This window comes from Dromaius novaehollandiae, chromosome 4 (assembly GCF_036370855.1).
Source record: "Dromaius novaehollandiae isolate bDroNov1 chromosome 4, bDroNov1.hap1, whole genome shotgun sequence".
In the NCBI taxonomy this organism is placed as follows: domain Eukaryota; kingdom Metazoa; phylum Chordata; class Aves; order Casuariiformes; family Dromaiidae; genus Dromaius; species Dromaius novaehollandiae.
The window spans coordinates 71274713-71301438 of NC_088101.1; the positions used below are offsets into that span (position 1 = coordinate 71274713).

A 26726-nucleotide genomic window follows, 5' to 3' on the forward strand; every position below is an offset into this window, starting at 1 on the left:
TTTCCGTGTCATTTCCCTTCGTGTTAGCTTTAATGCAATATTAAATAAGAAGGGCTTTTTTGGAATTTCGTTGATTCAATTAGTTTATTTTGCATTATCATTATACCACGTTCCAGGACCGTTACTTTGGAAAGGGAGATAGTGTGTGGCTGAGACAAGGTCAAAGATACATTGGAGCAAGGGCTGGGCTGCGTGCACCCCTTGGGCCAGGGGAGCCTGGCGCAGGGGCCCTGGTCCTGGGGCTTGAGCCGCAGTGCTGTCACAGTCCCTGGACCTCTCCCCGTGCCTCCCAGGAGCCCACCACGTGCTTCCGTAATGAAGTGCAGATGGGGGATTCTAGTGTAAACCGCTGTATCTGTTTAGAAAAGTTCTCGTGGTGGGTATAATTTAGATTGTAGGAGAAAAACAGGGTTTTTTAATGCCTGTGTGTTTAAAAAATGACATTGTTAGGAAAAACAAGTTTGAAATAAAACGCAGCAGTTGGTAGAATAAGGGAAAAAGAATATATTACTCTCCTTCAGAAATACATTAGAGCCTAATATTGTCTCAGCTGTGCGTGTGTAACTTCTAGCAAAGATGCTAAAGATTTGGTACCCAGAGGAAGAAGTGTTAACCCTTGCAGCGTTGGCACAAACACAGCCCTCCCATGGTAAGCAGCACTCTGACTGCCTGGGAGCAGCTCCTTACATCGCGTCTGAATTTGCCCCACTGAATCTATTGCAAAGATATCTTTTGTATGCAAAAACACAGACTAACTGTACGTGTTTAGTAGCTGTTTCAGTTTCATAAACAACTTGTAAGCTACAAATTTACTAACTTCTAATACAATGGGTTGAAACAGTTCTCATCATGTATTGAATTGGGAATGCACAGCTGCATTTTATTCATTTCGACATTTTCCTAGTTAGAGCAACTCACTGCATACTGCAGTATTGAGTGAATATATAAAATGGCATTTCAAATTTTTTTTCAGACAAATACAGCTAAGCACATGCCTAACTGTAAGAATATAAATAGTCCAGCTTGTCTTTAGAGGCCTATTAGTCCCTGTAAAGTGAGGAAAACACTTAAAAATGGATTTTATCAAGATATAAATAAATACTATGCAAAAAATTGAACACAGTTCAATAGCATGAATGAAATGCAATAGAAGAAGAGCTTCAAGTCCCAACTACCATGCTGGTTTATCTGGCAGATGTTTCTCTTTTTTTCCCTCCATGTAAAGGAAAGCATTAAGAGCGCTCCAAAGCCTATGTCCGTATTCGCGGTGTTTACTGACACTTAAACTTTATGTGTGGTCAGGCTGTTTTTCTGCTGTTGGTGATTTTTATATGTCCTGGTAGACTGGGAAGGTGAGCTTTACCTTTACAGCAGTGAGCATCTTTGTTAGCGTATTTTTTTCTGTGCCCAACAGCGGGTTGATCATCCGTATTTTGTAAGTGCAGCACTTAAAACTCACAGTGGTTTTAATCCTTACTAACAATCTTACGCGTTTTCCACATTTCTGTAAGCTTTAGATTTCTTTTCATCTAAAGAATGAGGTTGAGAAACGGTCATTAATAAAAGCCAAGGAGTTTTAAAGGACACGTTACGTTAGAAAGTGGACACGCTGCGCGATAAGGAGCCGGCCTGAAGTTATTTTTCGGAGGTGCCAGCATTGAATTTCCTACAATTAATAAGTGCAGCGAAGGGGTTAAAAAGCTATTGGTTAGTTTGAGAAATGTTCTTTTTTAGTTTTTTCCTGGCCTAGTCTAGAGCAGCCACGTGACGTGCTGAATGCCTGCCAGCCTCTTTCTTGTTGATCCTCCGGAGACCATCTGTGCTGGGGGCATTGATTAGAGTGTGTCTGCTGGGATTACATCTTTTCTGTTGCCATGCCAACTAATCAGCTGATTTTGGTTACCACAGAAACAAAATGTCAGAGCTCACAGTACGCTAACATGAATTCGGCACAACAGAAAATGTTTTCTTAATTGGAGCCCCTTTTGATTTTTTGGAATCTATGTAAAAGGCAGCTTTAAAAAAAAAAGAGAAAGAAATAAAGAGGCCGGTTTAAAATGAAAATGGTGCCAATTTTATTGAATAAAAGCAATACATGAAATTCTGCTCTGCATAGGGAAATTAAATGCCTTTTTTAAGATGTATGAATTTTTACCACTGTGATATGAGGTATGTGTTCCAGTTTTTCTGTTAAAATTTGTTAATGTCAGTGTATAAAATAAATCTGTTAAGGGCTGTGGTTCTTTGAGCTTTACAGAAGAAACATTTGAGAAGCCACAGGTATTACTGTAAAAATTATTTTCCTGTTAACTGAAGTATTTTCACATTAACTGGTCAGTAACCAGGATCTTTGGCCTCAACACGGTAACATCGATATGACAAAACGTTTCTCTCATATGAATCTCTCTGTGTGTGCGTGCGTATATATGTGTAGTCTTTTATCATAGTGCAGCCACTACAAAAGTCAAAATCAGAGTCAAATGACAAAATAAGTCACATAAAAAATTTGAAGGCACTAAGGGAAGCTGGAAAGGGCAGATGAGAACCTGTTGCAAGATTCGTCTTCATGGGCCTACAAGAATTCATCTCTATAATAAGTCTGCTAAAATTACTTGGTTTTGCAGAAACAACTATGAGGAAAAACTGCAGTGACGTTAAGTGAACTGTTAAGCAGAAAGACCACGCATTGCTGTAGTGGGAGCTACATGGAGCTGCGTTCAGGGGTTGCAAAAAGGCTCAGCAGTATGTAGCCTGGCTAGCTGTTTAGTCAGGCAGTAGCTGAATTAAAACTCAAGTTGCAGGAAGCTTCCTTCAAAATGGAAGGATAAAGCAGGTGTTTGTGCTCTGCCCTATAAAGGCATTGCACCAATTGCTCTCGCTGCCCCATCTCTGTGCCCTGCACTTGCGAGTTTACTTTGAACAGGAGTTGTAAGGCTAAACACCCGGATATCAGAAAAATAACCAGAGGTAGCTAATTTTCAGATCAGGCATCATTTACAGTACTCCATGGTGCCCTGAGGCAGGATGCCATGCAAGGAGTGTATTTTGCATCTTAAAGAGGACCATAGTGTTTTTTCCACGTGAAGCTGCGAACAGCTGTTTAAAAGTCCCCAGTATTATATTTTGTTTTTCATATTCAAGTAGTTCCCACTTGCTGCATTTATTCCTCCCTTACGGTCTCTGCTTTCTTAGGCTGCACTGTGGGGCTGTGCACGGCCCGCTCAGAGTCTCTGCTCTGCTGCCCCGGCTCCCGAACCCGCCATGGCAATGCAGCCGATGCAGCCCGACGGGGCGCACCACAGCCTGGCTTTCCTTGGCAGGGGAGATTAATAAAAGCAGATAAGAAATGAAAGAAAAATAAAAATGGGATAAAATGCCTGGAGAAGTCAAGAATACTTGGAAAAGACAGGAATGCTTGGGAAAGACAAAAAGAAAAAAAAAAAGAAAAAAATCAGGTTTGACCACCGCCCTACAAGGCACTGTGTACTCGGGCTGGATATAAAATCTGGTTTATATACCAGTCTGTTTTGAAGGAAGATCAACATAAAAGTTGGAAATGCCTGATTCAGCAACTTTACATCAAGTGTGTGCAATTGCACTGCAGTCACCTGCACTGAAAGGTTGAGTCATTAATTAGCAGTAGTGAATTGAAAGGGAAAGAGGATTGATGCAATAAATAAGATTTAGTGCACACGGTGCTCTTTGTTTATAAAATGCTATAAAATCTATAGTTACTGTCTCCACGATAAGGCCTATGAAGTCATGTTCCCTCATTGCTTTTTCTCTCCTCAAGAGAAGGAAAAACAATTAGTCTCACAGAGATGAACAATAGGATACTGCTCTGATATTCTTGAGTGTTGTTTAAATTAATTGATGATACAATATTGTTAAAAACAAAATTCCTGGGCATTTATTTCATGTATTTTATGTATTCTAGGTATGCACAGAAGGACGTCTTATCTTGGAGTTTACTTTTGATGATCTTATGAGAATAAAAACATGGCACTTTACTATTAGACAGTACAGAGAATTAGTCCCACGCAGCATTCTAGCCATGCATGTAAGTAATCCTTTTTTCACTTGACCTAATGCAAAGAGATGAGATTAGGTTTATAAAGAACTCTAGCAAATTTCACACCCAAGGCAATTAACTATAAATATTTTGTTTTGCCTGCAACCACATCCATTTACAAGTTCTTTCATCACTCTCTTGCTTCTCAGCGTTCTATTGTTGCCACTATTGCTGTATTTTCATTTCATTTTAGCACATAGTTTTTTTCATTTAATTCCATTTGGTGGTCTATATGATTTGGGGCCAAAATCTGTTCTTATTAATATTCCCCACTAAAGACAGTGAATTGTCATCATTCTCCATAAAAACTGAAATTAGTCTTTAAATAAGACAAACTAATTTCACTCCTGCATGAGACAGAGCACAGGTAAATACTATGCATTTATTTAGAAACCTTTAGAAATTTAATCCAGGTCTTGTTTTTTCACATTTCAAGTCTTTTTTTGTGTTTGAATGAAAACATAAACATTGGAACATGAAAATATATTAAATATTCTACAGCTGACATCAAAATACTATGAGGTAAATTGTTGGGGAGAAAAAATACAGCGTATTAGTGCCACTTTCAGTTCCGCACTGTAGAAGCGTTCATATTAGTAGGGCTCCATATCCAAAATTAATTGCAGGACTATGGTTTTAGAGATGGTAAGAACAAAGGGTCAAATAAATGACCTTATTTTGACATTATTGAGTTACTTTGATATCCTATGATACAGATACATTATTAGTGAGGAATTTTAAAAGACTTAGGCAGCCTGGACTTTTTTGAAAATCCTATTACAGGCCTGAAGAAATGGCTTTGAAAATCTGGCCCACCATTTCTCTCCTAGGGATTTCCTTTTATTTCAGAGGGCTAATCTTCTGAACTCTTCAGCGGCATCCCATTAAGAGAAAATGAGGATGGCCATGAGCAATGTTCTGTATTTAGGGGCTGTGATTCAAAGAGGGTTGGCCAATAACCAGCAGGTATTAATTTTAGCAATGAGACTGATCTCATTTTAAAGAGAAGCCTGGTCTCACAGGTAGGCTTCTGGTTGGGTCAGGGAGGAACTGTGCTCAGATTTCTCCTGTTTGATTCTGGGAAAATAACCTCGATCAGAAGGGTTCTCCAGGCTGCGTTTAATGCCATTTACATGAATAGATCTGCTGCAGGTGCCTACTGCAGCACCTAGTTGAGTGAGCATTCCTGAACTGTCTACTTCAGTTTCTTATCCACAAAAAGAAAGTGGTACTTTCTTTACTCCTGCCTTTATCTGCTTAGTCTATTTGGATTCCCAGCCAACAAATGAAAGCCTACAGGTATGCTCTGATCCCTCAAAAAGCTCTGTGGTGGGGTCCTCCCAGGCACAGCAGTCTGCTTGTTTGCCCTCCATGACCACATCTCCTTGGTCTGTTGGATGAGCAGGGGCAGAAGAAAGACACTGCAAAACAGTCTTTATTCTGCTCCAATTTCCTGAGGTTTTGCATTTTGCTATTCAAACAGCAGAACAGTACTTGTGGTAACCCTGTGACTTAAATTTAGTCTCCAAATGTAGTTTTTCTATAGGAACAACACCTCTTCAGAAAACCCTCCCCTGCACTCGACTGAGCACATAAAGAAAAACAAACGAAAAGCGAAGTGAAAATTCTTTTTTCCTCTGATGTTTAGGCACAAGACCCTCAGGTGCTGGAGCAGCTGTCCAAAAACATCACTCGAATGGGTCTGACAAACTTCACCCTCAACTACCTCAGGGTAAGCGTACCATAGTGGATGGTTATTGTGAGCATTTTTTAAAAGTTACTGTTATCTTTGAGTCAAGGTAAGGAGAGCAGGCCGGTGTCAGTCAGGAAAGAAATGGACCTAACTCTTAATGAGGATGAAGGAGAAATACAGAGACAACAATAAAGATCTAGCTAGTAGCAATGTGCCATTAAAAAGGGTAAGAATTTTATTGTAGAATTAAAGGAATGTGTGAGTAGCCCCGTGTTTTTGATGATCTTTCTTCTCAACTTTGAATAATGGGCTTATTTTTTGTTAGTAAGAAGCTCTCCACCATTTTTCATCTCTGTTTCCCTATTCCTGAGAAAATGGCAGCTCGTTCTTATTAACAGCTGCCAGTCTTCTCCACCTCTTCGACCTTCCCACCTCTCCCAGGCAGAGGCAAGGCTGCAAGAAAGCTCAGCGCCAATCCTGTTTGCAGCAGTCCCTCAAAGCAGTCCTCACTTCACTTGCCTCTGGGAGTCTGAGTTCTTTCCTCAGTCTTGCACTGAAGCGAGTGTGTTTTTTATGATTAAATAATGCATTTTGTTCCCATTGCTTTCTGACCCTTGAAGTGCATTCAAAGTTTGGAAGTTTATTTTTATTTTTTGAAAGTATTCCCTGGTGTGGGCTTACAGTGCACACACTGAAATATGTATTCGTAAAGTTCATATTTCAAGGTTAAAAATGCAGATTTTTCCTATTTCTAGATATGCCATTAGTGAATAAAATGAGGCAAATTGCCCAGTGATACACCAAGGTAACTTGGCCAAGAATATTTGATTTTATTCCTTTGAATTACATGAAGACTTATTCAACATAGATTTTTAAGACAACAAGGAAATTCTGGAAAATGTAGATATTTTCAGCCTAATGTAGAGCTACAGATAATCGCTAGATTATCTTTATTTTAGTGGTACTTCATTCAGGTCTGTGATCCTTGCAACGCATTCCCTATGGATGTAGTCCTGCTCCCAAAGTCATTTGAACTTCAGGTGGGACAGTGTGCTGGGCTGAGACATCTGGTGAAATCTCTCTCACTGTGTCTCTACAGGTTATAGATTACAACTTGTAAGTTACTGCTCATGGCTGTTTTTCTGGCGCTAGTGTAAAAGGTACTGTTCAAATTACAGTTCAAGTTATGCAGGGCAGGTCTGAGGTAGTGTAGCTAAGGGAAGAATTTGTCACAAATGCTAGGAGGAATAATACGTTGCATTAGAATTTTTTCCATGGATAAATTCAAGAATACTATGTCTACGTTATGTGTATTGTATTTTTGCAGTCAGTTTAGCATCCAGTTCGGTACATAGTTTGACCATTGCATTTTGGTATACAGAACAGATCCATACAGCCGTAATCTTGCAGTTTGTCTGTTCAGTGTGGGCATCCTGGAGCATGTTCTCCAGAAATTGCCACTGGGGGTTCCTCAAAAGTCACATCAAGTCCTGCACTATGCCCTAACAGCAAAGGGGCAACAAGCAACTGTCTTAGGTGTTGTTGCTTGCACAATTCCTTTCATATTTTTCCTGTGGCATCGCCCTGCTTCTGAGGTCTTTGCGTCCTTTAGCATGACCAGCGCCACTGGCAAGCGCTCAGGCTGGCCTGCGCAATCTGTGTCACTCAGTCTGTAGCCTCCGCCTGGTCCCGCAATGCCATTTGGAAGGTGCAGCACTATATTGCCAGTCCCTTCGAGGTCCTGCGTGGCATATTCTGTAAATGTGGAATGTGACAATGTGAATGAGAAAGGCGGGACTGCTAGGACACAGCTGGCATCACATGCCCATGCTGATACCCATGTCAGGATTAAAAAAAAAAAAGAAGGAAGGAAGGGGAGGAGGGAGAAAAAATCCTCAGAAAAAGAAAACTGGGATCAAGATAAGCACTAGGGAGATAAGCAGTGAAGTGGAAAGGGATGAAAAGATGAAGCCTTACATTTTTTCTTCTTCCAGTCTAGTTTTGTTAGCTTAACAGACAACATTAGGTCTTTGGGTGCAAAGCTTCCTCTGGCTCCTGCTGTGGTGATTCCAAAAGGAAATCTTTTTTTTCAAGACACCCTTTGCTTCTCTCTGTCTTGCAGTGAGGAATTGATCATTCTGCTCTTTTTCAGATGTTCAGCTCATCATGGGAGCTCATATTAGATGATATATTTCCAGTTTGATTTACTTCTTTCCCAATTACTTTCTTTTGTTAATTTTAACATGAAAATCCTTTCTGAAATGAGGATTGTAAAACCATGCACTAAAAAAAAAAATCTGGTAAATGGATTTAGGCTTAAGGTAGTTGGTTTTTTTACATCAGCATTTTATGATATTTTATTCAATTTTCCCAGTGTTTAGTAATTAGGATTGTTATATGTTTTTAAATAAGGATTTGAAACTAAGCATATAAATGATTTTCTTTTTGTTTTTTTCTGCTGCATACAGCAAAGGCTTGTGATACTCATAAGCGAAAACTTCACTGATGGGCAGAATTAATCATTTTTATTCTCCAATGTGCACACAGCAGCAAGCTGTGCTGCAGCCTTTTTAAAGGCAGAATTTAAACCTGGAATTCAGATGGCTGTGATATAAAAGTATAGCCTATATTTCTTACACCGTAGACATCACAGAATGCTAAATCATTACTAGTCGGGATAATTGCAGTTGCTGGCATATAAACCTCCATTCCAGAGTGCCACATGCCTATAGAGCCACAGCTTTGGATGTGTGCCCTGTTTTGTCTGCATTCACTCTAAATAAAGCTATCCAGCATAGAAGAACATTGATTTTGTAAATCATATTTAATACAAATTTAAAATATATTTCCTTGGAACCTGGAAATGAAGCATTTTGTCCTGTGTCATTTGCCAAATGCTCTTTCTCGCTGTTTTCTCTGGCTCTGTGTAAAGCCATAGGCTTCCTTTCTTCCTCGTTACTAGTTTGTTTTTTGTTCCAGCATAATTGATTACCTCATCAATGGGGTCAGCAGACTTTGCTGTAGCTGCTGAATAGGAGTTGAATAGGCTGTCTCAGAAATAATGAGCAAAACCGTGTAGGTTTTAAATTAATATCAAGCTTTTTAAAATGTAATTTCTCATCAAGTCATCAAGTAGTAGATATTACAAACTAACAGATAATAAGGCCAAGACCTATATCCTAGTCTCAGTACAACTCCAGGAACAAACAGGAATCCTGTACAGAGTTTGAGGATGGAGATAACACTTGGAAGAGTGGTTTCCACCAAGCTGCAGTAATTCAGTCCCAACACGTCACCTTCCTAAAATTTTGCCTATGTAATTTCCTACTTGCTCAGCTATTTCATTTGCATCTTCAACGTATAATGGATTTGAACCCATTCTCAGCAGTAGTTGTGTGCTAGCAGCACTAGTCACAGTTTGCAGCTCAAGTAATCCTTGCTGCCTTCTGTAAAATCGTATATTCTCTCATCATAAAATGCCATCCTGCACTGTCAATTAGGCAGGACTAACTGGCCTGAGCCTTGAAATATAGTTGCATCTTGCCCAGCAGGTTTTCAAAATTTGCCTGTCTTTTCTTCTATCTGGATGCAATGGAGTGATTTCTTAGAGCTCTTTCCCAGTTCCAACCTCCCCACACTGTGGATCTGCTCTGGTAACCAGTTCATTAGAGCTACTGGAGCCAAACCTGCATCTGCCCTTTGCAAAGGGAGAGCTAGTGCAGCAGGGCTCTCCTGCTCTGTGTCTGGAGCCATCATCGAGGCAGGGCAATGCACAGTCCCATTTCCCCTAACAACCTACATGGCTATATTAAGCCCAGGCTTATCTGAGCTACAAATTATCCAATTTGTTTTCTGTGTAAACCAATAGTAAAGTGTTACCATTGCAACACAGAAGACAATATTTTCTGAATCCCCACTTTCACTAATTTGGTTTCTCACTAGACATTTTCAGATTTCTTTTACTAGGAGGATAATATGAATTATTTAATGGGACATAATTTTCTAAAGGCAATACTTAACGTTGCAATCAAAATCCATTTGTATGTATACACATTGTGCATGCAAAATTTTCCTTTGCACATGCAAAATAGATGTGCATGCGACAGCTCCCTTTAATGTGCTGGGGAATCTTACTTTTCTTAATATGGTGTAATGCATGCAAAGGATATGAACTCAAGTCATTTGGGAGCTAGTTTGTTTCTAACATATATAGGTTTGTGGCAGCTATCTGGTCAATATTTTACAACTATTTGACTCTTCAGTGAAGAGAGAGAAAGATGACATGCAAGTACTGTTAAAGGTGCGAAGTCAGATATTCAGGGAAAAGAAATGCCATATTTGTAGTGCCCATGCAACACGAATTCATTTCCTTTTGTGAGTTGCATTAAGTTATCATCATCTAATTACATCATCATGTATTGTTTTTCTTCCCACAGAATCCCTGACTCATTCTGTGCATAGGGTGGCTAGCATTTATTGGATAGCCGGTTCTTCTGTATTACTCATTTCCTCATAGGCTTTTCTGTGGACTCACTCTAGTTTCTCAATCAATTGCAAATGTTAATGATTACATATCACCACCCATCAGGTGAAGAGACACTAACATGCCTGGTTTGCACCTGTGGTGTTGAGGCACACAGATTAACACTGAAGCACTCAGGAGAGTCAGCTAACTGTAGATGGCAATTCTGAGCAAGCAAGGGTCTGATTTTGCAGAGCACTTAGGATTTTATCTCATGCCATATACTAATAGCAAAGCTTTGGATGCAGTCCATTATCTCAGGTGAGGTACACAGTTCAAAAATGAACAATGTTCCTGGGGACGCACCTCTGAAAATGCTTTTTTTCCAAGTCTTAGCACCACATTAGAGCTCAGTGGCAGAGACAGGGGCAGAAGGCAGATTTTTAAAGCAGCATGTGATTACTCTAAGCTCATCCTTTCTTCTTCTGCAGTTCCCTGCTTCGTTCTCCTGGCACATTTCAATTTCTTCAATAGAGAGAATGAAGTCCTACACATAGCAACTTCATTTACTTTGTTCTGTGCACTGAATGTGGGGTGTTAGGGAAACAGAGGATGTGATCATGTAGTGAGATGTTGTATCCTAATGGATATGAATAAAGAGTCCCATTAAGATGGCAAAAGTACTCAAAGGACTGGTTTTGGATCATTTAATCATTCTGGGGATTTTCCTATAAAAGCTGTCCAAATTTTAAAGAATCCTCAGAGCTAGAGACCCTGTAAGCAGGCACAACATTTCCTAGATCTCATGCCTGTAAATGGTAGGATTTTTTAACCTAAAAAAATTCAGCTTGGGACAACTCTTCTCAGGAAAATGCAGTGAAAATCAGAGGGTTCTCACAGAAGGATCCACATAATATATCTATGCCAACCATACTTAGCTGATTCTGCCAAGATTTGTGGTGATGTAATTTCTTAGCATTTATTTTAGTAATGATTACTGTAGTTTCTGTTTCTCTCTTTTGTGCATCTAATGCTTCGTAGAAAATTTTATGTTACTTTCAGAATAATAAATGAGAAGAAATGTATTCTTGCCAACACCTCATACAGTCTAATGGTAGCTTTTGAACATCATGGAATAGTTGTAGCAAGAATTAGTCTCTTCTAAGCAGAAGAGATCAGAGAAAATGTTACTGAGGAATGTTTAAAGAAGAAGGGATTAAGATGGAATGGGTGGGAAAAGGGAATAGGGATGGGCAAGTTCCAGAAAATGGGACAGGTAGAAAATGAAGCACCAACTTACTTAGAAATATTCTGAAGAGAAAATGAAATCTGAAGAGATAGGACATGGATGCCAAGTTGGAAAGATAATATTCATGTTGTTAATGTAAATAATGTAAATAATAATAGTATTGTGCTTTTTATCCTCTCATCTCTAAGCACTTTATTAAAAGAAATTAAGTATTCTATAGATGGGGAAACTGCAGCATAACAGAGGCAAAATAAGATGGAGCAAACCTGAAAGTATTTTAAACCAGACTTATGAAAGTAAACAAGCCAGTGCAGTAGCATAGCTATTGGCGAGTTATGCTACTTCTTGTGCATTGGTTTCACAGATCTTAGTTTCTGTGGACAGGAGGAATTTTGGAAGTCAGTAAAAAATAGGGAATGGGAACAGTAAGCAGTTAGAGAACAAATCAGGATTTCAGTAGAGACAGGACAAATTTTACCAGTATTCTGGAGATGGTAAAGGCCAGTCTTCATACAAAGGGCACTAGTAGGCTCATGAGTTTCGGTTAAGGAGAAAGATATATTGTGTATGAACACAAGCCAACTACTGTGCCCACTGGACATACAGACCATATGACCTTTGGAATAAAATTAAGGTCTGGACTAATGAGAATAGAAGGATGGTAATCAGCAATGTGAGTCCTTGGAGCATCCATGAGTTACAAATCAGAATGAAGTTAGGTTGGAGAAGTTTAAAAAGAAAAAAGTCAGAAGGGTGAAAGGGAGAAAGAGACAAAGACGTAGTATTAGCCGTATAAAAAACAAGCTACAAGGTTTGAACTAATAATGTTATTTCAGAAAAGAAAAAAGATGAGGAAAAAATCCCAAGAATACAGCCAGAGGCTGTTTTTTAGAGGACCAAATTAAAGCTTGGAGTAGTATGCAGTGCAGTCATAAATAATAATAACTATTAATTAACTATAGGAATGAGAGCTGCAGAGGTAGGATTTGTATGAAAACCTAAAAACGCCCAAAACAGCTTCTTGTTCAAAGCAATGAAAACAGCAAAAATTTTAATTAGTTGTTGAATATTGAATATCCATCAGTGTCTGGTGCAAATCGTTATGCAGAGAGGGATGGGTGGTCAGAAAAGGTCAAGAAATAGGCATTAATGCAAAGCCAGTTATTTTAGAGAGGGAAGTATTCATTGTAAAAGGCTTCATGGCAGCTCTATGTTGTGTTCTTTGTTTGGAAAGTGAATCCTATACCTTCCTTATGGTTTTTAATCTTCAGAAAGATTATTTCCTGAGTCTCTTTATTCTGTGATCACAAGCAATTAGGTCATGTAATCTTTTTAATAATTTTCTCCAGGTAGCTAACCCTCCTGGTTAGACTGCTTGTCCCTTCCCCTTCCTCAGTTACTCTTTTTTAGGCAGAACGGCATCTCTGCTTAATGGCATCTCTGCTGGAGAGATCTTCTGTGATGCATCTCAGGATCAGACTTGCCTTTTCCATGTTTCCATACATCAGAGGTTGCAGTCAGCTTAGGAACCACCAGTATGTCCACATCCTTCCTGATCCATTGCTATTTCCAAATAATGTGCTCAGCACAAATTCATGTCATTATTCTCTCAGTGCGTGGTTGCAAGTGCTTTGGGATCTTGAATTTCATCCTATTCCTAGTACGATTCTGTAAAGCTCCCGTCCTTCCTACGTGATACTCTGAATCTTGTCTGCACTGATGGTGCGCCCCACTTTGTGTCATTCGCAGAGCCCATCTGTATTCTCCCACTTTTTGTGCCACAACCTAGGCATTTTCTATTCACAACAGAAAATCTAAGAAAAGAGAAGTGACTCTATGTACTCATGTAAAACAAGTGTTTCGAAAGTGAATGATAGTCCTGGGTTTCTGTGGTGTGAGCAGGCTGGCTTATGCATGCCTCAGTCTGAGGCAGTCACCCCCCTGTAGAGGTGCAAGCACTCTCGGAGCTGCACCGTTGGTTGGATCAGGAGATTGATGTAATGGAAAAACTCTTCCAGCCGCCTCCACCCAGATGATGATCAGCCCCGATAGCTCCCTGAGTGCTATGCGTGCTGGGTAGGCAGGAGAGCAGCAGTATGCATTCATTGCAGCTGACGCTGATCTTCCGGTTGTGCCTCATCTCCAAATTTGCCAGAATGGAGAGGGCAATAAGAAAGTGTTGGGGACCTGCACAGATCCTGAGTTGTAAATGTCCCTTTCTTACTTCTGGATCTGGGAATGTTTTAGCAGTTGTGTCTGATCTGTTTTGGCCTCACGATGATGTAAATTTATTCACTTCAGTAGAGTGACTACTGATTTCAGTGGTACAGTTGAGAGCAGACCCATGCCTGTACAGGATTACCATAATTTACAAAACAATTTGAACTGAAACAAAAAAAAAGCAGAGAAAGAAAAGGTTGGTTTGTCATTCTGCTTGTTTTGAATGAATATGTATATATATATTTTATATTTTATTTATTTTATATATATATAAAAAATTATGAAACACATTTTTGTAAGTACCCCAGGAACCATACTATTAAGGAATTTACCAGTTAATTACATTAATTGAAAATACTCTCCATCTGTAGTAACATGTTACAGAACTTCAGTAAACTGTAAACTGTCTCACTGTCACATGTACACATATACGAATATCAGTGTTTATCTGGTGGTCGTAAATTTGCAGAATCTGTATTTTGCTTTTGATTTCTCTGCAGACCTTCCATTCATGTTAATAGAAATAGCAACAGGTGCATCAAAGCAAGAAACAGAGACCTGTGATTTTGTGTTTACTTTACCTAAGGTAGACTCATAAGATGAAATGGGTAATATCATTGTGGAGAGTCTACAGGCAGTGCTGATGAGCAGAGGTGTTGAGCCATGTAGTGATGTTGATGTGAGGTTTGTGAGCAGCATGTAAGCAGAAGACATTTTCAAAATGTTTACGCTGTTTCCCAGCTGAATTGTTTCATTTCTGGTACTATGAGCTGCACAGCTAAAAATCTGGGCTATATTGAATATTCCCCCCCACACACCTCAAAATGGCCTTTGTATTCCTCTGCCTTGTTATGCTTTCCCGTTAGTGTTGTTGCCTCACCATTACTTCATAATAATGCAGTTTGTTAATCAAAGATCCAGTTCAACATCCATTAAAGTCAATGGGTATACCTCCTTTGATCCAAATGTCATCTCATAGTTTTTCATTTATTCAGAGATCTTTTATACCCATAAAATCCAATTTATTGAAATTAATTTCTCCATTCCCTTGGGCAATTTTAGCCATGAAAATGCCATGCTTCGTGAACAACAACAACAAAAAATGGTTATTTTTATTGCATTTTTTGTTGTTTTGTTTTGGAGTTTTGTGACAAAAGAAAATTAACTTGATTTAGCCACAGATTATAGTGCTTAGGTGAGCCCAAAGGAACAAATATCAACTTGGGGATCTGATTCGAGGAAAAGGTTTAGGAATATAAAAGAATGAAGAAATACAAAAGAATAGGGCTTTCATAGCAAGACAGAGATTTTTCTCATTTTATTAATCATTCAGGCAAAACTTAGGGCTGATTTAATTAAAGGACTGTGCACTGTTTCTACTCAAAATAAGATGATTTTACATAAAGTCAGTATGAAGCACATGAAAAAAAGCCCACAGCCATCCTCCTTAGGCTGATTTCACAGCATCTCATTTACAAAGCAGGATTGGATCCAATCAGGTTTGGATCAAAACCTCCAAGGAAAACCCAAGCACCCTCTAAACAAAATGGTGTTAGTGACTAACCAGAGACCACAGTACGCTCTGGAGCCCGCTGTGTTTCTTAGGTACACCACCTTCAACACAAGTATTAGCTATTATATATACCAGAATGTAATGTAGAGCCCAGTTCCTCAGGAAGACTTAGGTCTCTTCTTAGAGACTTTCCAAGCTAAGTAGTGAATTAGAAAATGGAATAATCTTCTGATTGTGATACGCAAACAAAGGGAGTAAAGTTTCAATATTCTAAACACCATCAGGCCTTTCAGTTTATTAGCTTTTGACAAGATATATTAGAGCTATGGTGTCATTTGAAATATTATAGTCTATTTTAATAGCAAGTATCTGTCTTTTATAGCTCTCCCAATATCCTGGTGGTATTCCAGGGTATCCTTGGATGCCTTACTGATTTTCTGTTCTACTGTGTGAGATGAAATGTTCAGCCATACAAAGGGTATCATATCATATATTCTATTGCTATGTATCCGTGAACAATGTAATTTTAAAAATGAATTAATTTTATGAAAATAATTGCAATAAGAAACAGAACATGAAATACAGCTTGCTCATTATGATAGCTAACAGTGTAAGGAGAATGAAAAATGATTCAGAACAAAATGTATATTCTTGGAATCTTTCAATATTATCACCAAAATCATATTCATGACACTTTTTCTTTCTTTTGTGCACCTTCTTGGTGGCTAATTGTATTCTTAAGACCATCCAGTCTCTTTATTTGTCAGCTCCCTCAACTTCTTTGTGGTTTAGTATCAGGATAGGTTGGTACCTATAGCTTTATTTTAACATTTTGATTACTGCTGTGGGCCAGTTTGCTACTTCAGATAAGCTTCCTTTGGGTATAGTAGGTAGTAGGTAGGGAAGAATCCTGCTTTCAGTTATGCAAGTATGCAAACTGGAATAACATTTCAAAAAGCAGTGGCCTTGCTCCAGGTGCCAGGGATGTAAGGGTGTGCAGAGTTTTTCCTGTGGTAATTATATATTTCATTACTTTTAAAAATACAGGGTACAAACACTATCAGATTAATCACAATAATACAGTGAGCTTCACAGCAGCAAAGGAGGTGTAGACACTGTCATATCCTAGCCTCCAAGGCTGCCGCAGATCAGCCCAGTTCTGCTGAGATGACGGGGGCACCTGTGCATGGCTCAAAACGCTTCCGAGTACAAACGCAGTTTAGAGAGGAAAGGCTGCCTCCCTTTAGAGCAAATAAAAGGACCACAGAAGCTTTAAGAGCTTTCTTTTTTTTTCTTTTTTCTTTTTTTTTTTTTTTCCGCACTGTCTACTGCAGCAGGGATTAGAAATACATGAATCAAGAGGAAAAGCAGTAGAGGCAAAATCTACCCACACAAGCCAATGAACTGCAGCACCCAGGGGGCTTGAGCAGGATGCTGCCCATGAAGATGCTTTCACGTCTCTGCTTAAACTGTCCTCGCCCATTTCTTGCACCAAATTCTGCTGGTGACTATTTCCTTGGAGAGGACAGAAAACCAGAGAAATTATGGGAAGGGTCAAAATATAAACCAAAATACTTTTTAACACTGCTTAGTCTGGAGCAGTATTTTAGGCTCTTTTTTCTCTGTTTCCAGTCTTTCTTAGAATGAAATTAGGGAAAAAGAAAGCAGCCTTTTTTGACACTTCTTATCAAGGTATTTATGGGTCTGTGATAACTTTTTTGTTTTAATGGAAGTTGTGGCTACTCAGTACTTGTCCAGATGGATGTGTCATGCCAGCTTTTACCCCTAGTTTATATTCTCACACGCACCTAAAGGGCGCTTACCTTTTTAACTTACGGTGTTGGATTTCATTGTTCAAGGTTTTGAATGAGATAAGAAAAATCTTCAGAAGATATCAACCACCATAGGGTTGCTGATTTCAGTGGAATTAAACTGAGTTATAAAATAGAAAATCAGGGCAAAATATGAAAAAAACTTAGGGGAAAAATACATGCTTTTAATGTTCTTAGAGCTGGTTTTGCAAAGATTTTAAAAGGGAGCTGCTTAAATTTTGCTCATACTCATTTCATTTAGGCACATAAGCATATACTTTCCCAAAGCAATTAATGCATTTTGTCTTTGCTCAGCTTCCAACTAGTAAGGCTGGAATCAAGTTCTTGAGTCTGAGTCTAAGGCTCATTTTGGATATAGTCCAAAAAGCTATTCATCTATATGTGTAATCGTGGAAGGTGATGCATATAAAGGTGAAAATGATGATTTGCCATTGCATTCTAGCTTAGAGATGATTTGTGCCTTGGGAATAAGGCAATATGGGCAGCTTTTCCTCTCATTAGCTGCTTTATTTGTATCTGCGGGGGCTGTCAGCAACATGCATTTAATAACATTCAACTCTCTGTATTAATAAGTAAGACTGCATGAATCTCTGGAATATCATAGAAATCGTGATTGGGTAGAAAATGCCTCCGGTGATGAACAGTTCAACCTTCTGTTTGGGAGTGCTCAAAAAAATTAAACAGAAACCCGGAGTGGATTGATCTAGGATGACTTTTTTATGCTCCTCACATAGATATTTTTTATGTATACAAAATTCTGTGTTTTCTCTAGTTCTAGTTGAGAAAAATTATACTAGTTAGCAAGTTTAGGCAGTGTGTTACTGAAGTAACAGGAAAGTCCAGGGAGTGCATCTGGGGTTGTTTATCAGCATCAAACACCTTGAATGAGTTGCTTAGCATCAGGAAAACCATCCAAGCCATCCAAGAAGTACAGGAAAATGCATTGCCTGCAGGCTCTTACGTCTATTATAAAATAGAAATAATTATGAAGAGGGGAAAAAAGTTCATTTGCATACATTTACTAAAGTATATGTCCATGACATCATGGAAAATGTGTCTGAAAGTTCTAGCATAGTAAAGCCATTTCATATTATGAATAGTGCCCTGCCTGCTCATGTTTTCTGTGGACTCAGAAAAACTAGATCTACCTGCAGTCCCATTCTCATAGTATCTGACCTTTCTGCAATACTTAATTTTTTATTCTTACAATGTTATTACAAGGGACATTATACCCATTGCACAGGTCAGGTAAAGGTAATTAATGTAGCTGCTTTTGGATCCATTTTTTTGGTGGGCGATGTTGCATGATATGACCAACGTCACAGACCAAGTACAGGCAACAGCTTGAGGATCAGATCTCCCAGTCTTTTGCCTCATACCATTACCACTGTTCTGTTCCTTTTTTCAGTATTAATGTGCATTCTTCTGTGTACCTGTTCTTTCTCTCCCAGGAAAACATTACTGTTGTTCCCGTGTGTACTGGGATCACAGTTGGTATTCATAATTTGCTCTGTCACCTTAGCAGTAGAAGTGACAGTCTCTTTTTACTCCCAAACCATAAATACTTCTAATAGCAAGAAAAATACCTTTACGCACCTCTCTGGAAGAGGCCAGCTACCTAGACTGGAAGTAGACACGTAATGGCCAAGCACAAAAGTGCCCAGCTGGTATATAACGCGTGCTCCAAGATGTGAGGACAGTTTCTGAATTTCGTGGAGAACCCCTTTCACTTAAGAATGTGCCATCTAATGGCGCTAAAATCTGAAAAAAAGGCGACTCCTTCCTAAGTAAGGTCCTTGTGTGCATGTATGAGTAAAGTAAGAATATGCTCTTTCATTTCTTTTGTTAGTGGTGCAAAGTCTTGCAGCTCGCAAAGATGAGAATGGGCTCCTTTCTGGGAACCTCACAACAGAATTGCTAAGCGCTGAGTGCAGCGCTTTGTTCTGGTGATACGTGAGACAGAAAAAACACAGCTAGGCTTTCAAACTCCAAGCAGAGTTTGCAGTGCAAGCAATTTGGAGAAAGATATTTGCACATGTAAACTGCAAGTCTTATCTGGAAATCACTGTGAGATAATAATGTTGGGACCTTATGACGTTATTTTACAGGGACACAAATGAAGTGTAACAGCAGTTTAAGGACCTTGTTGGTGGAAACTTTGCACAAATCTAGTAATAGATCAGCTGGTCTGTTTTTTTAAAGGGGGGAAGGAAGACTATTTATTTCCCCCCAAAGGAACTGCTACAAAGCTATTTGCCTTATCAGAAGAACACCTTTTTCCTGAACGCTCTCTCTTTGACATTTGTTCCATATAACCTAACGGGGGCAGGTGGAACACCATGGAAATGAGTTATTGTTGATTTGGTATAATTTTAACTTTTGTTTCAAGTATGTGCATAGAGTTGGTATTTTGAGCCTTCGCTTTGCTTACTGGTGACCTTGGGCTATTTTATAGTCAATAAGAAGAAAGTAAAAACAAAATATGGTGCTTCCTTTTACTGCTAGACTGTTAGATGGCTCAAAGTCTTACCTAGACACCATGACAGAGTTTCTATATAATTTTTCTTGTGTGAGCTGCAGAGAGTGTTCCTTGATCTTCCCCCGTAAAATGGTGGAGATTCTTGATTTAGATTCTTCCCTGAATGTTTGATTTAGCCATCTTACATGTCTTGGTAACAAGCACACAGCAGTCTTCCTGCGTGGCAGTGTGCCAGCAGGGAGAAGTACGCAGTGGCCCTGTCTGCTGCCCCCGTTCCTCACGGAGCTGACAGCCCGACGGGTGCAGCCTGCACTGCTAGGGAGGCACAAATTGCCTTTCTGCATAAGGGAAGGGCCCAGGAATCCCCTCCAAAATGACCTTTGAACAAGACAACAGTAACAAGGAGGAATATGCTGACATGACACAGTCACGTCCAAAATGTGAGCTTTCTTCTGCCAGGCGTAAACGGGGCTATGCAAACCTCTTACTCCACCACTGTCAGCAGTGTTGGAGCAGGGGGTTGATCTTGGTCAGAGTGGATGCAGTGTTGGGCCTGGAGGTAAAAACAAGTGATCAGGAGAGAACAACTAGATTCTGCATTCATGAAAATGGGGCTGCCCAGCTGCCAGGTTATCCTGCGCGGGAATGAGAAGCCTTTCCTTTACCACCTCCTGTATGTGCTAAAGCTCCCAGGAAGCTTGTGCATGCCCAGCTGTGCTCATTCCTCTCCCATGGCCAGGCTGCTTTAATTTGTGTTTCTGCTAGTAAACAAGTAAGTTCATGAGGGACTTGAGACTTATGAATGCTCACTGTGGAAAGCAAAGCCTAGGATTCAACCTTATCTGTGCCCAGGTGTAGCCTCTTCCCACCCTGGCAGTAGAGCAGAAGTGTGTTAAACTCTGAACCACACAGAATACAAGGTTTTTGAGTATCATGGCTCAGGGAATACTTTGACACAACCACTTGAATCTGAATGGGTGAGCATCCAGGGTCTTTTTATGTTAAATTAGAAATCTGATCTTTGGTTTTGCCAGTGCTGATCTTTTTCTGTTGCTGTTCTCTCAGTATCTTGGAGAAAAGCTCTTAAAACTCTTACAAAGTCATTTGAAACAGATTCATTTACAAATACAGTATAAAAAAGAAATCATAAATGTGGAAGAACTACATCCACATAGCCACTCCTTAATTCTTTGAATGTTTTTTATTCTTCATTAGCAAGCCTCTAATGAAGGAGAATTCCCTGTGCTGCTACTCTGCCAGGATCAGGGAGCAGCTTCCATCAGAATGAGAATTAGAAATGTAACTTTAGCTCTACCTAGCAGATAAATGACCATTCTTTGGAATTCCACCAGAAATCACTTTTTCTAAAACACTTTCTCCTGTTCATCACACTCGGCTACTGGGAAAACTAGAAAAGTCATACATAGATAAAAAGAAATTCAAATTCAATATGGAAATAAATGGAGTTTTCTCTGTTGCTATCTGTCCTGGCTCCTGGCCCAAGAGATTTTGCCCCCAGCTGTTACATCATCTTACTCAGTTCCTCCCGTCCAGCACACCCCTGGTGTGCGCTTGGAGTAAGGGTGATCCCCAAGCATTCTTCTGAGTCTGGAGCTGACAATCACAACACTGTGCTCCATAATACCTTCAGAGCAGCCAGCTTCTCCTCCAAAATGACCCTTTCTGAGGAGCTGAGATAATCAGCAGTAATTAGAGCTAAAGCAAAATAGCTTTTCTTAAACAAGCCAGCAAGGTTCTGGCTCAGAACGCAGTCCTAAAAATGCCTTTGTCTGTCACTGAGCAGAAAACCTTCTCCAGTTCCTTTCAGAAACCCACACATGGATTGGCAGCCTGTATCGGTTTCTTAAGCAGCATTTGTCCCACATCACCAATTTCGGCCACATGTTTCTGCCCACATGCTGCCTATTCCCTTGGTTATTTTTCAGATAGTGCAGTTCCCCCAGCTGCCTTACTGTAGAGCCACACAAATAGCTGGGCTCATACAGTATTGGGACCAGCATGGTGCTGCTCACACAGTATTAGGACCAGCATGGTGCTGCTTACACTGGCTTTGCCACCTAAGAAACAGCAGCCTCAGGGTAGTGTCCTTTGGATCCTGTCCCTTCATAAAGCTTCCACATGATTTCTTTTAGCTTTGCTTTCTGGGGGTGGGGGAGAAGGGAGAGAAGGCAGTCATATAGTTCTAGAGATTTTCCAAGTAGTAGCTTATTCAATATTTGATGGGCCATTAAATCACAGGTTATGCAGTTGAATACAAATACTTGTAGACTTCTGGCTTCTCAACAAGACAAGAGTTTAACCAATTTCTCCACTTAGCCATAGGTTACTGAAGGATTGGAGAAACAGGGGCACACCTAGAGAATATAAAAATATCGCCAACAATCCTCATATTCTTCATATCCCAAATGTTCACTTCACGGTGCACAAACCCCTCCCTACATACCGTATTACTTTGCAGAACCCCAAGACTTTTGCTCTCTCCAAAGCTAGTTAAAAGCTTAAAAACACAGGCTCTGAAAGAGCCTATTCCTGCTAAAGCTTTGCTGGTTGGTCAGTGATGTCTGCAGACAAATTTATCCATGCCTTGATCAATTGACTCATGCCATAATGGTGTCATATTTTTCCCATTCAATCTCTAACTGCTTTTAATGGTTGGAAGTCTCTGGCTCTGCTGTGCTTTATACCTTGTGTCATCTCTTATACTTTAGGAAACTGCTTAGCAGGAGTTTCTACCTTTTGGTGGAGCTAACTAAAGGGCTCTCTGAGCTGTAAGATTCTTTATCATCAGTTCCCCGAATGAACGCACTCTGAAAGAACGAAGTAAATCAAACAACACAGGCAAGGACAGAATGCAGACAATTCACAGTAATAAAATAGCTGCATTAGTCTCAAAACAGCAATTCAAAGGAGTATAGGATTAAGCAAATACTGTATATGCCAGTTCATTTGCACCATTTGCTGAACCAAGTATCAGAAGGGGAAAGGATAGTAGACACATGAGAAAGTGTGTTGAAATATATTTGGAAAAATAAAATTGTTTCAGAAGGATATGAAAACAAAAATCTGTGTGCTTACAAGTTTGCATCCAAGAGAGGGAGGGAAGAATGACATCATTTCAGAGACCTCAGAGATTTCATTTTTTCATTTACCGTTTTTGGGAGTGGGGAAAGTTGTGGAGTTGAAATGGGAATTCAGATTCAGATAGGAATTTCTATTTAACTATAGCAAACACAAGTATGGAAATTATTATGCACAGAATAAGAATTACAGATTTTTTGAACCTGCCTGGATGCTGTGAGTGAGTACATGCAAAGACTGGGCTTGGACACAGTCACCAGGATATGGCCACAGAGTGACTAAGCTTCACTGATTCATAGATTGATGGCGTTAAAGGACATAAAGCATGAGCAGAGAATCTACTCTGACTTTGTGTATAATCATTGGCCATTACATTTTACTGAATTACTGCCAAACTGAGGCTAGTGGCTTCCATTTCACTAAGACGTAGCTGGTGTTTGGCAAGAGTAGAAAGTATCCTCATAGTGCCCATTATGAATTATGGAATTATTAGTTTCCTTATTATATAGATGGGACATAGAGTAGTTCTGGGAACCATTGGAAAGTCTTTCTGGATGCAGCAGTGCTCTACAAGGAGGTTATTTTCTCTGGAAAAGAAAAAAACACCACAGGCATCTTAAGGTCCCAGTATCTCCTTCCCCATAAAACTGACTTCTCCTGACACTAGTGGTGATAATGAGAATTTGACAATTGTTTTGTGTCTTGTGTGATGTTTTCAACCCTGTCTGGAACAGATTAAAAGGTCATTTTGAAGATAGAGGATACATTACTGGATCACACTGGTAGAAAAGTTCAAGATCTGTCCTTGCCCTTTAAAAGCACTGGACTGCCTGAAGAAAGTCAATGTGTTAGTGTAGGCAAAATTACCCCAACCATGTGCCAGAAGTAAAATTCATGGTGCCCTGTTTGCATAAGATGTAAATGTTTTTCATAAATAAAGTATCAAAAGCCAAATCATATTCATCCCTCTAGTCAAAATTTCCAGAAACAGATACCATCTCTTGTCAGCTTCCAGGGACATTGTGACTACTCTAGAGCCTAGAGAAATAACAGCCGCACTGCCACCAACAGTATCAGGAACAGTATGTGCTGTCTGTCTACGTTGGTAATGTATGGACAGTGCTGTCTACAAGCAATCACAGATTTCTGCTTCCCAATCCATAAACAGAAGTTTGTCCAATTAGTCACGGTCCTCTTCACCACAGAAAACAAATGCAGCTTCCCAGTCACTACATCTGTAGCTGCCATTAATTCGACAGTGTCTCTGGCAAAATCTTGCTGGCTTGAATTCTACCAGGAAACCAGCCAGGGCTATGGCACTGAGCTGAGAGCTTGCATATACACCTCCTCTCAGGGGAGCTGTTGGCACATTTTGTGAGATGGTTTGTCCCGTGGCACCTAGCACCCGACCATGGCTCGGTACCATTCTAAGGACAGCGTTGGCAGGGACGGTTTCCAGTAAGAAGTGTGGCTGGGGCCAACCTCCTCTGGTGGAAAAAGGGATTTAGCTGTGCATGCACAAGCCCTGCTGTACTGCCTGCCCTGACGGCTGGAGAATGGGCCTTACTCATTTTGTTTATGAGGACAGAGGTAGGCGTTAAGGCTGTGGTTCCACACCTGTTAGTACTGGCTCTTTGTGCGCTGGATCGCGAAGCACTATAACCTGAGTCTAGATCAGGCATGAGCAAAATTACAGTTCTTTCAAATTAACAGATCGTATGTAGTGGAATTCATACTGATTTTGTTCTTCGTACTGGATGATACATGATGTCGCGTAAAGCTAGAATGGAGCTGGTAGATAATACCTTCTGTGGCATGAAGCATGCTGATACAAAAGTAATCTGTCAAATATTTTTGAATAAATTTGAACTGGCCCAGTTAATTTCTACACGAAGAGCTCTGCATCGTGTGGTTGCTCTATTGCTGGAGCACAAGTGTGGATGCACAGTTAACAGCATTGAGAGCAATGCTACAGTGTGGCTGGTAGCCCTGATACATACTCAGAAGACCTTTTTCAATATTGCTGCTATTGAGAACTTCAAATGAATGGATGGATTTGAAGGACTTCCCAGAAAATACATTTCCTTTTCAACTTGCAGCTCAGTTACTCATCTAAGTAGTCTGTGGATTAAGTAATTTGACAACCATTGAAAGGTTTCTTTTTGTGAAACAATCGTGTGTTATTGCCCTCTCCTTTTTCTGTTTCACCTGTACAACTATCCTGGAAATTCAGCACAGACGTTTCAAGACAGCAGACATCAGCCACACCAAGGAGTGTGTGTGGTGCTGCCGGTGTCGCTCTGGGACTTCCACATAATGCCGGGCCTGGAAAAGACTGGGGAGGGAAAAAAGAAGCAGGGAAAGAGTTAAGAAAACTGTGCTTTACCTTTTTGCTTTGTGTCTCGGTTCTTTTCATACACGTGGGCCAGAGGGAGCCTGGATCCTTAGTCAGTTCATGTCACGGAAGATTGATGCAGGGGAGGCCAAGCGGAGGTGCAACATCACGTGTTTTAAGGGAGTTGAATGATCCAATACCTAATTTATTAAGATACCAGGCAGATTGGACGATCTGATTTTTTTGAGGGCTTAGTCCTTGTCAGCTTGGCTTAGTGCTTTGCCATCTTTCCATCCATGCCATAGTGCAGCGCAGGGAGGGGGGCAGCTGCTTTCCCCCCTCTCGCCAAGGCCTCTGGGCCGGGGCGGTTCCCCCTCTCACGGGAGAAGCATCCCCACGGCACCGGTAAACAGCCGCGGCTGTGCCAGGAGCGAGGGGCCGCGGGCGCCAGCGTCTCCAGCTGCCGCCTGAGCGGCACGTCCACCCCCTGCAATCCCAGCTCTGCTTTTTGTGTGGATCCTGGCAGAGCAGCTCGAGTACACTGTGTACAGTCAGAGAGAAAGTATTGATTTTGGTGTACCTGAGAAGAATTCGTAGCAGAAAAACAAACCTAATGGTTTCTTTTCTTCTTTTGACTTTTGTGCGTGGGTTTCTGTACTCGCCATATAGTATTTGATCCATGTGAAGCAGGGAGTTAAGGCATGATTTTAAAAGCAGCACAACCCAAGCTCTCATGTGCGCAAGCACCGTTTTGGACCCGCTAAGTAATTTGGCCCATGTTTTGTTGCCCGCAATTAACTGAGGTGCAAGGTAGCAATTTCCTTCCTACTTGCAAGCCAGGAATCAGATGGGCAGATATTACACTTCGCAGGGGCAATTATCAGGAATTTCACTATTACTATTTCAGCATTGCTAAAAACATCAGAAGTGTTTCATATATAGAATTCCCTGGGCCAAGGGATGACTAGACTTACTTGAAATGTGCCCGTATTTAATTTAAGGGGGTGGCTGTGAATCAGGTTTACTAGAACATGATGTTGAATGCAGAAGTTTAGGTACGGTACACATTAGTTGTGTTACTAATTATGTTGTTATGAAGACAGTTTAAAGCATTAGTAATGCACACACTATCAATACTTAAAAGCATCATTGGCTGATGGTGATAATACGGCTTCACTTGTGGATGATCTATGACTGTAAGCATTAAATACTCTCTACTTTAAAGTCATTAATCCCCTACTTTCTTCGAATACATTTAATTAAAAAGTTCCATTTTCCAGTAATTGCTGTTTTTATATAACCCTGAAATGGAACTTTATTGAGGCACAAGGTCTTTTATATAAACATCCATCTGTCCACAGTGTAACCGTGCTGGGACAAGTATTGTAGATTGGGCGAGAAATGGAGAGATTACGGAAGACTTTGTGTCCCTGTAAGAACTGTGAACTCTTGTCCTCTGTGTAAAGGCTCCGGAGGATTTTCGCTTTCATAATTTTGATACCAAACAAGGGAACTGCAGAGTCAACACAAGAGAAATCATGAAACAATGTATTTAGTAGCCGGAGAAGTTGCTTTATTAGTTTATAAAGAAAAGCTCCTTCTTTATTCCTTTTTTTCCTGTGTCAAACTCTGCACTGTGAAGTATCATCTGCTTCTTATATTATTAATTTCTATTTGAATGCGAAAGTAAGCAAGCCTTATCAGCATATATAAAAATAAATACATACATATATCTATATACGTTTCATGCTGAAAGATATTACTAATAAAAT

At 40.1% G+C, this 26726-nt stretch overlaps 1 protein-coding gene across 14 annotated transcripts in view; it reads left to right on the forward strand.

The window, feature by feature from the left end:
* LDB2 (LIM domain binding 2) overlaps positions 1-26726 on the forward strand; it is a 213793-nt gene that overhangs the window by 163550 nt on the left and 23517 nt on the right. For all 14 annotated transcript variants that reach the window (XM_064511395.1, XM_064511397.1, XM_064511396.1 and 11 more), the window contains 2 exons: positions 3938-4060; positions 5721-5804. In XM_064511395.1, the coding sequence (XP_064367465.1) occupies positions 3938-4060; positions 5721-5804 (207 nt within the window). The remainder of the gene's footprint in view (positions 1-3937; positions 4061-5720; positions 5805-26726) is intronic.